This window comes from Oncorhynchus tshawytscha, linkage group LG04 (assembly GCF_018296145.1).
Source record: "Oncorhynchus tshawytscha isolate Ot180627B linkage group LG04, Otsh_v2.0, whole genome shotgun sequence".
In the NCBI taxonomy this organism is placed as follows: Eukaryota; Metazoa; Chordata; class Actinopteri; order Salmoniformes; family Salmonidae; genus Oncorhynchus; species Oncorhynchus tshawytscha.
The window spans coordinates 32,645,998-32,660,958 of NC_056432.1; the positions used below are offsets into that span (position 1 = coordinate 32,645,998).

At 47.7% G+C, this 14,961-nt stretch overlaps 1 protein-coding gene across 2 annotated transcripts; it reads left to right on the forward strand.

Moving 5' to 3' along the window:
- The first annotated feature begins 304 nt into the window (after nucleotides 1–304).
- On the forward strand, nucleotides 305–13,747 carry erap2 (endoplasmic reticulum aminopeptidase 2). 2 transcript variants are annotated; one of them, XM_042320649.1, is made up of 20 exons: nucleotides 305–407; nucleotides 1,772–2,346; nucleotides 2,454–2,623; nucleotides 2,826–2,964; nucleotides 3,059–3,193; nucleotides 3,285–3,405; nucleotides 4,141–4,295; nucleotides 5,223–5,336; nucleotides 5,469–5,600; nucleotides 5,773–5,904; nucleotides 7,908–7,979; nucleotides 8,097–8,272; nucleotides 8,389–8,468; nucleotides 8,735–8,918; nucleotides 11,074–11,230; nucleotides 12,431–12,615; nucleotides 12,779–12,940; nucleotides 13,013–13,153; nucleotides 13,376–13,457; nucleotides 13,580–13,747. In XM_042320649.1, the coding sequence occupies exons 2-20, from the start codon at nucleotides 1,999–2,001 to the stop codon at nucleotides 13,724–13,726; spliced, it is 2,832 nt and encodes a 943-aa protein (XP_042176583.1). In that variant the 5' UTR covers nucleotides 305–407; nucleotides 1,772–1,998; the 3' UTR covers nucleotides 13,727–13,747. The 2 variants fall into 2 exon arrangements, with proteins under 2 accessions (XP_042176583.1, XP_042176584.1); XM_042320650.1 differs by lacking the exon at nucleotides 305–407 and adding an exon at nucleotides 415–538.
- Nucleotides 13,748–14,961: the final 1,214 nt, after the last annotated feature.

A 14,961-nucleotide genomic window follows, 5' to 3' on the forward strand; every position in this document is an offset into this window, starting at 1 on the left:
TATACAGGAGAGACAGTGTGTCGGATATAGTATTGGCCTCCAGTATGAAATGGGTGGTGTTGTTGTGGGGGTAGTGTGGATTAACCACCTGGTTTCACCCGCCTCACCAGCTGACAGGTTAAATACAGACACAGCTATATATACATATATACAGTCCTAACATCAGCCTGGAAAATATGAAGAAACACTCTAATAATATCACTGCAGTCAGTAATGCATGGACAATCTAAACCATCCTATATGAGGGCTGGACTGGTGAAGAAAGGAAAAGTTTACTAAAAGGGAAGGTCACCCACACACAGCTGCTGTACTCGTGGGGATAGGAAAGGGGGCGGGAGCATGAAAGAGAAAATTAAAGCTGTCAGCAGAGACAGAGAGCGAGGGAAGGATGATGCAGCTCAAATGAGGTAAATGAATAAAAACATGGAATGAACCTCTGTCTACACCTCCATCCAACTCAGGGAACATCTGGGGTGCCAGGGCAACATTATTTCTGTTCTATGGGGATAGTGTTGGACTTGTTAACATCAAAACAAAGGTATTCATCTGTTTAGGGGGTGAATGTGCATTTGTGTCTGTGTCTGTCTATCCCAGTATCAGATTACGATTACAGTCCTGTCCTTCTCTATTGTAGCCTGCCTGGACAGCTAGGGTAACTAACAACCAGTCCTTCTCTATTGTAGCCTGCCTGGACAGCTAGGGTAACTAACAACCAGTCCTTCTCTATTGTAGCCTGCCTGGACAGCTAGGGTAACTAACAACCAGTCCTTCTCTATTGTAGCCTGCCTGGACAGCTAGGGTAACTAACAACCAGTCCTTCTCTATTGTAGCCTGCCTGGACAGCTAGGGTAACTAACAACCAGTCCTTCTCTATTGTAGCCTGCCTGGACAGCTAGGGTAACTAGCAACCAGTCCTTCTCTATTGTAGCCTGCCTGGACAGCTAGGGTAACTAACAACCAGTCCTTCTCTATTGTAGCCTGCCTGGACAGCTAGGGTAACTAACAACCAGTCCTTCTCTATTGTAGCCTGCCTGGACAGCTAGGGTAACTAACAACCAGTCCTTCTCTATTGTAGCCTGCCTGGACAGCTAGGGTAACTAACAACCAGTCCTTCTCTATTGTAGCCTGCCTGGACAGCTAGGGTAACTAACAACCAGTCCTTCTCTATTGTAGCCTGCCTGGACAGCTAGGGTAATTTACAACCAGTCCTTCTCTATTGTAGCCTGCCTGGACAGCTAGGGTAACTAACAACCAGTCCTTCTCTATTGTAGCCTGCCTGGACAGCTAGGGTAACTAACAACCAGTCCTTCTCTATTGTAGCCTGCCTGGACAGCTAGGGTAACTTACAACCAGTCCTTCTCTATTGTAGCCTGCCTGGACAGCTAGGGTAACTAACAACCAGTCCTTCTCTATTGTAGCCAGCCTGGACAGCTAGGGTAACTAACAACCAGTCCTTCTCTATTGTAGCCAGCTAGGGTAACTAACGACCAGTCCTTCTCTATTGTAGCCTGCCTGGACAGCTAGGGTAACTAACAACCAGTCCTTCTCTATTTTGCTGCCTGGCTGTAAGCGTGTGTATCATTGCATAGAATAGATAGCAGCCTTTCTCGACCAGACCGGAATTGAAATTGTTCAGCTTCTTGGCTATATAAAATCAGACCTAATTAATTCAACACATTACCACTTCATTACTGTGTGAGATCCTAGATGAAATAGATTCACTGTAAGAAAAAGAAAAAATAACATAGCTCCTTCTTCTGTCTTCCTTCAGGTTCAAGAAATAACTTCTGGACATTTCTCCTAGCCTGTTGTTGTAAGGTTATACATTTCCGTCTAACCAAAGAGAGACTACGTTCCTCCTGAAGTGTAATTATCAACAGCTATCCTCCCTGATGTTTCTCTACATTCTGAAAACCAACTGAGTGCCTGCAGACTGTTTGATGCTCTCGAGAGTGATCCTTATCCTTACAGTAGTCCTCCAACAACATATCCACCATAATGGTCAGGTTCTTGGTTCTGGCCCTCCTGTCTCTGGCTGGTGTGACCCAGACCTCCGCTAGCCCGACCCAGGCCTCTGAGCCCCTTAACCCCACTGAGGAGCAGCCTCCCTTAGGTACAGGAAGCCTCTCATTCCCTTGGAGCCACCTCCGTCTTCCGGGGTACATTGTTCCGCTGCACTACCACCTCCTGCTCCACCCTAACCTCACCATGCTCAGCTACAGCGGTACTGTCCGGATAGAGCTCCAGGTTCAGAACAATACCAACTGGGTGGTGCTGCACAGCAAAGGGCTCCGTATCACTACAGCAACCATGTTGGACCAGAACCTGGCTCACCTGTCAGACAAGGTAGGCTACTCCCTCAGAACTAAACCGTCATGCTCAGTTTGTAACGATGTCCCACTTTTGTCTTCTCTGACATGTCCGTCTAATTACTACTGCATGTGTGTCTTCAGGTGCTCCCTGTGCTCCACAATCCTACCCATGAGCAGACTGCCATCTTCTCTCCCAGAGTGCTTAGCGGTGGGCAGAAGTACTTCCTATTTCTGGAGTTTGGGGCGGAGCTAGGAGAAGGCTTCTATGGCTTCTACAGGAGCACCTACAGAACCAGCAGCGGAGAGACACGGTACGGAGCGTGTGTGAGTGTACCTCCCTCTCTCTCTCCATGGGAGGGAGAAAGGCTGTGTTGTGCATCACTCCCTAACCAAATGTTTTTTTGTGAGACATCACATGATAAACAACTTGTAATGTCTCTCTCTCTCTCTCTCTCTCTCTCTCTCTCTGCTCTCCACTCTCTCTCTCTGCCCACCCTCCTACTATCTCTCCAGGAACCTGGCCTCCACTCATTTTGAGCCCACCAGTGCTCGGATGGCGTTTCCTTGTTTTGATGAGCCGAGCTTCAAGGCTAATTACTCTATCAGTATCAGGAGGAGCCGGGCACACACCGCCCTGTCCAACATGCCTATAGTGAGTTAACACACAAAAGCAACACGGTGGCAGGTGGATCATAGTATGTGAGTGTGCATTACAATGTGTGTGTGTGTGTGTGTTTCCCCTTTAGGAGCAGACAGTGGTCCTGGATGATGGTCTAATGGAGGACCGTTTTGCTGTGAGTGTGAGGATGAGCTCCTACCTGGTGGCCTTTATCGTGTGTGACTTCAAATCTGTCAGCGCAACAACGGCCTCAGGGGTCAAGGTAGGTGGGACAGGGGTGTGTGTGAATGTGTGTACGTGTGTGTGTACAGGCGGTATGTGTGATTTCAGAACATCACTGTCATATGTTTCAGGTATCTGTCTATGCTGCTCCTGAGAAATGGCAGCACACCCATTATGCTCTGAAGGCTGCAGTCAAACTACTGGAGTTCTATGAGAAATACTTCAACATCAAATACCCACTACCTAAACAAGGTAACTAAATATATCAATATCAAATACTCACTACCTAAACAAGGTAACTAAATACTTCAACATCAAATACCCACTACCTAAACAAGGTAACTAAATATATCAATATCAAATACCCACTACCTAAACAAGGTAACTAAATATATCCATATCAAATACCCACTACCTAAACAAGGTAACTCAATACTTCAACATCACATACCCACTACCTAAACAAGGTAACTCAATACATCAACATCAAATACCCACTACCTAAACAAGGTAACTAAATACATCAACATCAAATACCCACTACCTAAACAAGGTAACTCAATACTTCAACATCACATACCCACTACCTAAACAAGGTAACTCAATACATCAACATCACATACCCACTACCTAAACAAGGTAACTAAATACTTCAACATCAAATATCCACTACCTAAACAAGGTAACTAAATATATCAATATAAAATATCCACTACCTAAACACGGTAACTAAATATATCAATATAAAATATCCACTACCTAAACAAGGTAACTAAATATATCAATATAAAATATCCACTACCTAAACAAGGTAACGTAATAATTCAACATCAAATACCCACTACCTAAACAAGGTAACTAAATACTTCAACATCAAATCCCCACGACCTAAACAAGGTAACTCAACAGTGCTGATGACCAGGGTTCAATAGCAGTTGTTGAAACAAGTAAGGTAATCATTGAAGTTGCTACCTTCCCCCCCTCCAGACCTGGTTGCTATCCCAGACTTTCAGGCCGGAGCGATGGAGAACTGGGGTCTGATCACCTTCAGAGAGACCAGCCTGCTCTTCGACCCCGCCACCTCCTCAGGCTCCGATAGGGTCTGGGTTACCATGGTGATCGCCCACGAGCTCGCCCACCAGGTGAGAGCCGGACAGAAAGTTGTTCAGGGTGTTGAACAGGAAGTAGCAGGTCATGGCAGGAAGTGAACCTTGGTAGTGTGAAGAAGGATTAGACTTTCATGTCATAAACCTCTGCATTCTTTGGGAAGTGTATCCTCACTGGGAGACAAATAGATCTCCTCACAGTGAATGGACCTGAATGAAATGACTGGAACAGATAGATGTCTGTCGTCCTCTTCCTCTGACATCTCTCATTGTCTGTCCTCCTCTTCTGACATCTCTCATTGTCTGTCCTCCTCTTCCTCTGACATCTCTCATTGTCTGTCCTCCTCTTCTGACATCTCTCATTGTCTGTCGTCCTCTTCCTCTGACATCTCTCATTGTCTGTCCTCCTCTTCTGACATCTCTCATTGTCTGTCCTCCTCTTCCTCTGACATCTCTCATTGTCTGTCCTCCTCTTCCTCTGACATCTCTCATTGTCTGTCCTCCTCTTCTGACATCTCTCATTGTCTGTCCTCCTCTTCCTCTGACATCTCTCATTGTCTGTCCTCCTCTTCCTCTGACATCTCTCATTGTCTGTGACCTCTCATTGTCTGTCCTCCTCTTCTGACATCTCTCATTGTCTGTCCTCCTCTTCCTCTGACATCTCTCATTGTCTGTCCTCCTCTTCCTCTGACATCTCTCATTGTCTGTCCTCCTCTTCCTCTGACATCTCTCATTGTCTGTCCTCCTCTTCTGACATCTCTCATTGTCTGTCCTCCTCTTCCTCTGACATCTCTCATTGTCTGTCCTCCTCTTCCTCTGACATCTCTCATTGTCTGTCCTCCTCTTCTGACATCTCTCATTGTCTGTCCTCCTCTTCTGACATCTCTCATTGTCTGTCCTCCTCTTCCTCTGACATCTCTCATTGTCTGTCCTCTCCTGCCTGCCCGTTTGTCTGTCTATCAGTGGTTTGGCAACCTGGTGACCATGCAGTGGTGGAATGACATCTGGCTGAACGAGGGCTTCGCCAGATACATGGAGTACATCTCAGTCAACGCCACATACCCCAAACTCAGAGTGGTAGGATCCTGTTACTCATATGTTGTACACATCCCTACTCCAACTTCACAGTAGTATTATTGATTAGTATGAATGTTTCACATGTCCCTGAGGGATATTCCTGTTGAAAAGCTGCCCTTTTTTATCTCTCAGGAGGATTATCTGGTGGACACCTGCTTTGCTGCGATTGGTCGAGACTCTCTTAACTCCTCCCATCCCATCTCCAGTGCGGCTGAGAGTCCCACACAGATTGAAGAGATGTTCGACACAGTATCCTACGACAAGGTAGACAAAAACGCACACATGCATGCACGCAAACACGCACATCTTTTTTCCATCACATTTCTTTTATCAACCCTGTCTTTGCTTCAAGGGAGGGAGTAAGGATGAGTGTCTAAAGTATTGGATCAGGGCCACAGTGTTAATGTACTGTACTGTTTATGTGTTTATCCACCAGGGTGCATGTGTCCTGCACATGCTCAGACACTACCTGACTGACCAAGTGTTCCAGAGTGGAATCGTGCGCTACCTTCGCAGGTACAGCTACAGCAACGCTCACAACCAGGACCTGTGGGACAGCCTGGCCAATGTGCGTAGATCGTTCAAATGATATACAGTGCCTTGCGAAAGTATTCGGCCCCCTTGAACTTTGTGACCTTTTGCCACATTTCAGGTTTCAAACATAAAGATATAAAACTGTATTTTTTTGTGAAGAATCAACAACAAGTGGGACACAATCATAAAGTGGAACGACATTTATTGGATATTTCAAACTTTTTTAACAAATCAAAAACTGAAAAATTGGGCGTGCAAAATTATTCAGCCCCCTTAAGTTAATACTTTGTAGCGCCACCTTTTGCTGCGATTACAGCTGTAAGTCGCTTGGGGTATGTCTCTATCAGTTTTGCACATCGAGAGACTGAAGTTTTTTCCCATTCCTCCTTGCAAAACAGCTCGAGCTCAGTGAGGTTGGATGGAGAGCATTTGTGAACAGCAGTTTTCAGTTCTTTCCACAGATTCTCGATTGGATTCAGGTCTGGACTTTGACTTGGCCATTCTAACACCTGGATATGTTTATTTTTTAACCATTCCATTGTAGATTTTGCTTTATGTTTTGGATCATTGTCTTGTTGGAAGACAAATCTCCGTCCCAGTCTCAGGTCTTTTGCAGACTCCATCAGGTTTTCTTCCAGAATGGTCCTGTATTTGGCTCCATCCATCTTCCCATCAATTTTAACCATCTTCCCTGTCCCTGCTGAAGAAAAGCAGGTGCAAACCATGATGCTGCCACCACCATGTTTGACAGTGGGGATGGTGTGTTCAGGGTGATGAGCTGTATTGCTTTTACGCCAAACATAACGTTTTGCATTGTTGCCAAAAAGTTCAATTTTGGTTTCATCTGACCAGAGCACCTTCTTCCACATGTTTGGTGTGTCTCCCAGGTGGCTTGTGGCAAACTTTAAACAACACTTTTTATGGATATCTTTAAGAAATGGCTTTCTTCTTGCCACTCTTCCATAAAGGCCAGATTTGTGCAATATACGACTGATTGTTGTCCTATGGACAGAGTCTCCCACCTCAGCTGTAGATCTCTGCAGTTCATCCAGAGTGATCATGGGCCTCTTGGCTGCATCTCTGATCAGTCTTCTCCTTGTATGAGCTGGAAGTTTAGAGGGACGGCCAGGTCTTGGTAGATTTGCAGTGGTCTGATACTCCTTCCATTTCAATATTATCGCTTGCACAGTGCTCCTTGGGATGTTTAAAGCTTGGGAAATCTTTTTGTATCCAAATCCGGCTTTAAACTTCTTCACAACAGTATCTCGGACCTGCCTGGTGTGTTCCTTGTTCTTCATGATGCTCTCTGCGCTTTTAACGGACCTCTGAGACTATCACAGTGCAGGTGCATTTATACGGAGACTTGATTACACACAGGTGGATTGTATTTATCATCATTAGTCATTTAGGTCAACATTGGATCATTCAGAGATCCTCACTGAACTTCTGGAGAGAGTTTGCTGCACTGAAAGTAAAGGGGCTGAATAATTTTGCGCGCCCAATTTTTCAGTTTTTGATTTGTTAAAAAGTTTGAAATATCCAATAAATGTTGTTCCACTTCTTGATTGTGTCCCACTTGTTGTTGATTCTTCAAAAAAAAAATACAGTTTTATATCTTTATGTTTGAAGCCTGAAATGTGGCAAAAGGTCGCAAAGTTCAAGGGGGCCGAATACTTTCGCAAGGCACTGTATATTTTATTATAAACTGGTTCCAGCCCTGAATGCTGATTGGTTGACAGCTGTGGTATATCGGACCATATACCACGGGTTTGACAAAACATTTATTTTTACTGCTCTAATTACGTTGATAACCAGTTTATAATAGCAATAAGGCTCCTCGGGGGTTTGTGATATATGGCCAATATACCATGGCTAAAGGCTGTATCCAGGCACTCCGCGTTGCGTCGTGCATAAGAACAGCCCTTGGCCATGGTATATTGGTGATAAACCACCCCCCCCGTGCCTTATTGCTTAATTGATCCCTCTGTGTAGGATGATTTAGTGTGTAAATGTAAGGTGCCGTGTTGTTGTTCTCAGACGTGTTCAAAGGAGGAGGAGTTCAGCTCTGGAGAACACTGTTACAGCAGCAGGCAGGCAGCTAAGAACGCAGTAAACACACCTCTCTTTACACAGCAGTACATTACATTACAATACCAACAGTCAAGTCTCATCATTGATTTAAGAGTGTGATGTTTACGTGTGTGTGTGTGTGTGTGTGTGTGTCAGTACCTGTACGCTGGGGAGCACCTGGACCTGACATCCATGATGAACACCTGGACGCTGCAGACAGGTGTGCCCTTGGTAACGGTTACTAGGCAGGGGTCTCATCTCCTGCTGAAACAGGAGAGGTTCCTGAGGACCGCACATCCTTCTGATCCAACATGGCCCAGCCTGCAGCAGGGGTAAACACACACACCACACACACACACACACACACACACATTCTCTGTGATTGTCATGTGCAGTGAGGTCATATTCCTGCGCCTCATCCCTCCCCTCGCTGATCTCTCTGTGTTAGGTTCCTGTGGCACATCCCTCTGACATACAGGACTGACACCTCAACAAGTATCCACAGACACCTAATGACCACACTCACAGGTAAGACACCTAATGACCACACTCACAGGTAAGACACCTAATGACCACACTCACAGGTAAGACACCTAATAACCACACTCACAGGTAAGACACCTAATGACCACACTCACAGGTAAGATACCTAATAACCACACTCACAGGTAAGACACCTAATGACCACACTCACAGGTAAGACACATAATGACCACACTCACAGGGAAGATAGTTGTGGTCTCGCTCGTGAGGTTTCACTAATTCATTGATTGCCTAGTCTCTCCTCTCCTCAGACAGTATGGAGGTGGGGGAGGAGGTGGGCTGGGTGAAGGTGAATGTGGACATGGCTGGTTATTACCTGGTCCACTATGATGGTTCAGGCTGGGACGACTTGATACAACTACTGAAGGACAACCACACAGCTCTCACCTTCATGGACAGAACACACCTCATACACAACGCCTTCCAACTCACCACGTAAGAAACCTACCCGTGTGTGTTAATATATGAATAGACGGCCTCCCGGGTGGTGCAGTGGTCTAGGGCTGTGCCACCAGAGACTCTGGGTTCGCACCCAGGCTCTGTCGCAGCCAGCCGCGACCGGGAGGTCCGTGGGGCGACGCACAATTGGCCTAGCGTCGTCCGAGTTAGGGAGGGTTAGGCCGGTAGGGATATCCTTGTCTCATCGCGCACCAGCGACTCCTGTGGCGGGCCGGGCGCAGTGCACGCTAAACGGGTCGCCAGGTGCACGGTGTTTCCTCCGACACATTGGTGCGGCTGGCTTCCGGGTTGGATGCGCGCTGTGTTAAAGAAGCAGTGCGGCTTGGTTGGGTTGTGTTTCGGTGGACGCATGGCTTTCGACCTTCGTCTCTCCCGAGCCCATACGGGAGTTGTAGCGATGAGACAAGACAGTAACAATTGGATACCACGAAATTGTGGAGAAAGAGGGGGTAAAAATATATATACAGTGGGGCAAAAAAGTATTTAGTCAGCCACCAATTGTGCAAGTTCTCCCACTTAAAAAGATGAGAGAGGCCTGTAATTTTCATCATAGGTACACTTCAACTATGGCAGACAAAATTTGGGAAAAAATTCAGAAAATCACATTGTAGGATTTTTAATGAATTTATTTGCAAATTATGTTGGAAAATAAGTATTTGGTCACCTACAAACAAGCAAGATTTCTGGCTCTCACAGACCTGTAACTTCTTCTTTAAGAGGCTCCTCTGTCCTCCACTCGTTACCTGTATTAATGGCACCTGTTTGAACTTGTCATCAATATAAAAGACACCTGTCCACAACCTCAAACAGTCACACTCCAAACTCCACTATGGCCAAGACCAAAGAGCTGTCAAAGGACACCAGTTACAAAATTGTAGACCTGCACCAGGCTGGGAAGACTGAATCTGCAATAGGTAAGCAGCTTGGTTTGAAGAAATCAACTGTGGGAGCAATTATTAGGAAATGGAAGACATACAAGACCACTGATAATCTCCCCCGATCTGGGGCTCCACGCAAGATCTCACCCCGTGGGGTCAAAATGATCACAAGAACGGTGAGCAAAAATCCTAGAACCACACGGGGGGACCTAGTGAATGACCTGCAGAGAGCTGGGACCAAAGTAACAAAGCCTACCATCAGTAACACACTACACCGCCAGGGACTCAAATCCTGCAGTGTCAGACGTGTCCCCCTGCTTAAGCCAGTACATGTCCAGGCCCATCTGAAGTTTGCTAGAGAGCATTTGGATGATCCAGAAGAAGATTGGGAGAATGTCATATGGTCAGATCAAACCAAAATATAACTTTTTGGTAAAAACTCAACTCGTCGTGTTTGGAGGACAAAGAATGCTGAGTTGCATCCAAAGAACACCATACCTACTGTGAAGCATGGGGGTGGAAACATCATGCTTTGGGGCTGTTTTTCTGCAAAGGGACCAGGAAGACTGATCCGTGTAAAGGAAAGAGTGAATGGGGCCATGTATCGTGAGATTTTGAGTGAAAACCTCCTTCCATCAGCAAGGAAATCGAAGATGAAACGTGGCTGGGTCTTTCAGCATGACAATGATCCCAAACACACCGCCCGGCAATGAAGGAGTGGCTTCGTAAGCATTTCAAGATCCTGGAGTGGCCTAGCCAGTCTCCAGATCTCAACCCCATAGATACCTTTGGGGGGAGTTGAAAGTCCGTGTTGCCCAGCAACAGCCCCAAAACATCACTGCTCTAGAGGAGATCTGCATGGAGGAATGGGCCAAAATACCAGCTACAGTGTGTGAAAACCTTGCGAAGACTTACAGAAAACGTTTGACCTCTGTCATTGCCAACAAAGGGTATACAACAAAGTATTGAGATAAACTTTTGTTGCTGACCAAATACTTATTTTCCACCATCATTTGCAAATACATTTATTAAAAATCCTACAATGTGATTTTCTGGATTTTTTTTCTCATTTTGTCTGTCATAGTTGAAATGTACCTATGATGAAAATTACAGGCCTCTCTCATCTTTTTAAGTGGGAGAACTTGCACAATTGGTGGCTGACTAAACACTTTTTTGCCCCAGTGTATATATGTGAATAGACAACACAAACAGACTTTTATTTCTGACGTCATCTCTCTATACTACTTCGATAGGGCAGGTCGGTTATCACTCGATAAAGCCTTGGACCTTATTGGCTACCTGCGATCAGAAAGTCACACCGTGCCCTTACTCGAGGGGTTGGGCTACCTGGAAGCTTTCTACAGGATAGTGGAGAGGAGAGACATACCTGATGTCACACAAAACCTCAGGGTAGGACACATACACATACATGTGCACACACACACACACACACACACACATCACATCACATCACATCACACAAACACATAAAACAATTCTAAAAACATTCTGGTTCAGTTGCGGAGTTTGAGTGAGTGTGTGGTCTGATGTCCTCTCTGTGTGTGGTCTGATGTCCTCTGTGTGTGTGGTCTGATGTCCTCTCTGTGTGTGGTCTGATGTCCTCTCTGTGTATGGTCTGATGTCCTCTATGTGTGTGGTCTGATGTCCTCTGTGTGTGTGGTCTGATGTCCTCTATGTGTGTGGTCTGATGTCCTCTGTGTGTGGGGTCTGCTGTCCTCTCCGTGTGTGGTCTGATGTCCTCTCTGTGTGTGGTCTGATGTCCTCTGTGTGTGTGGTCTGATGTCCTCTGTGTGTGTGGTCTGATGTCCTCTCTGTGTGTGGTCTGATGTCCTCTCTGTGTATGGTCTGATGTCCTCTATGTGTGTGGTCTGATGTCCTCTATGTGTGTGGTCTGATGTCCTCTATGTGTGTGGTCTGATGTCCTCTCCGTGTCGGGTCGGATGTCCTCTCCGTGTCGGGTCAGATGTCCTCTCTGTGTGTGGTCTGATGTCCTCAATGTGTGTGGTCTGATGTCCTCTATGTGTGTGGTCTGATGTCCTCTATGTGTGTGGTCTGATGTCCTCTGTGTGTGGGGTCTGCTGTCCTCTCCGTGTGTGGTCTGATGTCCTCTCCGTGTGTGGTCTGATGTCCTCTCCGTGTGTGGTCTGATGTCCTCTCTGTGTGTGGTCTGATGTCCTCTATGTGTGTGGTCTGATGTCCTCTATGTGTCGGGTCGGATGTCCTCTCTGTGTCGGGTCAGATGTCCTCTGTGTGTGTGGTCTGATGTCCTCTATGTGTGTGGTCTGATGTCCTCTCTGTGTCGGGTCGGATGTCCTCTCTGTGTCGGGTCAGATGTCCTCTGTGTGTGTGGTCTGATGTCCTCTGTGTGTGTGGTCTGATGTCCTCTATGTGTGTGGTCTGATGTCCTCTATGTGTGTGGTCTGATGTCCTCTATGTGTGTGGTCTGATGTCCTCTATGTGTGTGGTCTGATGTCCTCTCTGTGTCGGGTCAGATGTCCTCTCTGTGTCGGGTCAGATGTCCTCTATGTGTGTGGTCTGATGTCCTCTATGTGTGTGATCTGATGTCCTCTCTGTGTGTGTTTTCCGCAGACGTACATCCTGTGGTATTTCCGTGATGTGATTGACCGTCAGACGTGGAGCGACAAGGGCTCTGTGTCTGAGAGGCGACTGAGGTCGGAGCTCCTTTCCCTGGCCTGCCATCTAGGAGACCTCCCCTGTTTGAAGCAGGCCCAGCGCAGCTTCACACACTGGCTGGACTCCAACAGCACGCTTAAGTATGTCTCTCTGCCTGCCTATCTGTCTGTCTGTCAGCTATTTGAGAGTGTGGTTACATCCCTTTGACAGTAACATACCAGAAATCCACGACCAATCAAAGGTGCAAACTTTGCCTGACTGCAGAAGTAAACCATGTCCTGTCTGTGCCTCTCCATCCACCAGCCTGCCTGCAGACGTGGCAGAGACAGTGTATTCAGTAGGGGCCCAGGAGGACACAGGCTGGGCGTCTCTCCTCCAGACATACACCCACTCCCTCTCAGAGACGCACAAACGCAAGATCCTCTCTGCCCTGGCCAGCAGCCGAGACACTAACAAACTAACCAGGTGTGTACAGTCTTCTATACTCGGTCAATTCAATATTTGACATTACATTCAGTGTGTGTGTTTCTACCCCAGGTTGTTGGAGCTGGGTCTAGAGGGGGAGGTGATCCGTACCCAGGACCTGGACTCCCTCATCGCCATGGTAGCCAGGAACCCAAGGGGACGTCATCTGGCCTGGAGCTACGTCCAGAAATACTGGAGCACCCTGGTGGACAAGTAGGTGGTCGAGAGGGAGGGGATAGAGGGAGGGAGGGAGGAGAGAGGTAGAGAAGGAGACTAACACTGAGGATAAATAGGTGGAGAATGAGAGAGGGAAAGGGAGAAAGATTAACTGAGAGACTAATACTGATGACAAAGTAGGTAGTAGTAGGCCAGCAATCCCATAGCCTGGGGGCTTTTGCCAACCTGTGGTGTTTTGCTGTTGTTTTTACCCTGCAGGTTCCAGTTGGGATCGTTCTCTATTAGAAACATCATCATTGGTACCACAGCCCAGTTCTCCTCCACAGAGGAACTCACTGAGGTGAGATTACTGATCTTTCCATGGCAATATCATTTGTTGTCAGAAGCATAGTTCTGTTTGAGCGAGGGAGAGGCATGGCCCATAACCCACGGCCATGCTTACCAGGTGTGTGTGTTCCCCAGGTGCGTGTATTCTTTGAGTCGATCCATGAGCAGGCATCTCAGCTGAGAGTGACTGAGGTTGCCATGGATAACATCCAGAAGAACATCCTCTGGCTGCAAAGGAACCTGGGAACTCTGAGGAGCTGGCTGGACCAACAGATAGACTGAAGAGAAAGAGAGAGGCAGAGGGAGGGGGGATAGGGAGAGAGAGGCAGAGGGAGGGGGATAGGGAGAGAGAGACAGGGAAAAGTGCTCTTTGGGGAGAGAGAGAGAGAGAGACAGGGAGGGGGATAGGGAGAGAGACAGACAGAGGAGGGGATAGGGAGAGAGAGAGGGAAGGGATAGGGAGAGAGAGAGGGGGAAGGGATAGGGAGAGGGAGAGAGGGAAGGGGATAGGGAGAGAGAGAGAGGGAAGGGGATAGGGAGAGAGAGAGAGGGAAGGGGATAGGAGAGAGAGAGAGAGAAGGGGATAGGGGAGAGAGAGAGAGAGAGAGAGAGAGGGAGGGGATAGGGAGAGAGAGACAGGGAAAAGTGCTCTTTGGGAGAGAGAGAGGGAGAGAGAGAGGGGGGGGGATAGGAGAGAGAGAGACCGAGGGACGGGGATAGGGATAGGGAGAGAGACAGAGAGGAGGGAGGATAGGGAGAGAGACAGAGGGAGGGAGGATAGGAGAGAGACAGAGGGGGGGGATAGGGAGAGAGAGGGAGACAGAGGGAGGCGGGATAGGGAGAGAGAGACAGGGAAAAGTGCTATTTGGGGGAGAGAGAGAGAGACAGGGAGGGGGATAGAGAGAGAGAGACAGGGAGGGGGGGGATAGGGAGAGAGACAGAGGGAGGGGGATAGGGGAGAGAGAGACAGGGAAAAGTGCTCTTTGGGAGAGAGAGAGAGAGAGAGACAGAGAGGGGGATAGGGGGAGAGAGAGAGACAGAGGGAGGGGGGATAGGGAGAGAGAGACAGAGGGAGGGAGGGGGATAGGGAGAGAGAGAGACAGAGGGAGGGGGCGATAGGGAGAGAGAGAGACAGAGGGAGGGGGATAGGAGAGAGAGAGACAGAGGGAGGGGCGATAGGGAGAGAGAGACAGAGAGACAGAGGGGGATAGGGAGAGAGAGAGACAGGGGAGGGGGATAGGGAGAGAGAGAGACAGGGGAGGGGATAGGGAGAGAGAGAGACAGAGGGAGGGGCGATAGGGAGAGAGAGAGACAGAGGGAGGGGGATAGGGAGAGAGAAAGAGAGACAGAGGGATGGGGATAGGGAGAGAGAGACAGAGAGACAGAGGGGGATAGGGAGAGAGAGAGAGAGAGACAGAGAGAGACAGAGAGACAGAGGGGGATAGGGAGAGAGAGAGAGAGAGAGAGAGAGAGAGACAGAGGGAGGGGGGATAGGGAGAGAGAAAGAGAGACAGAGG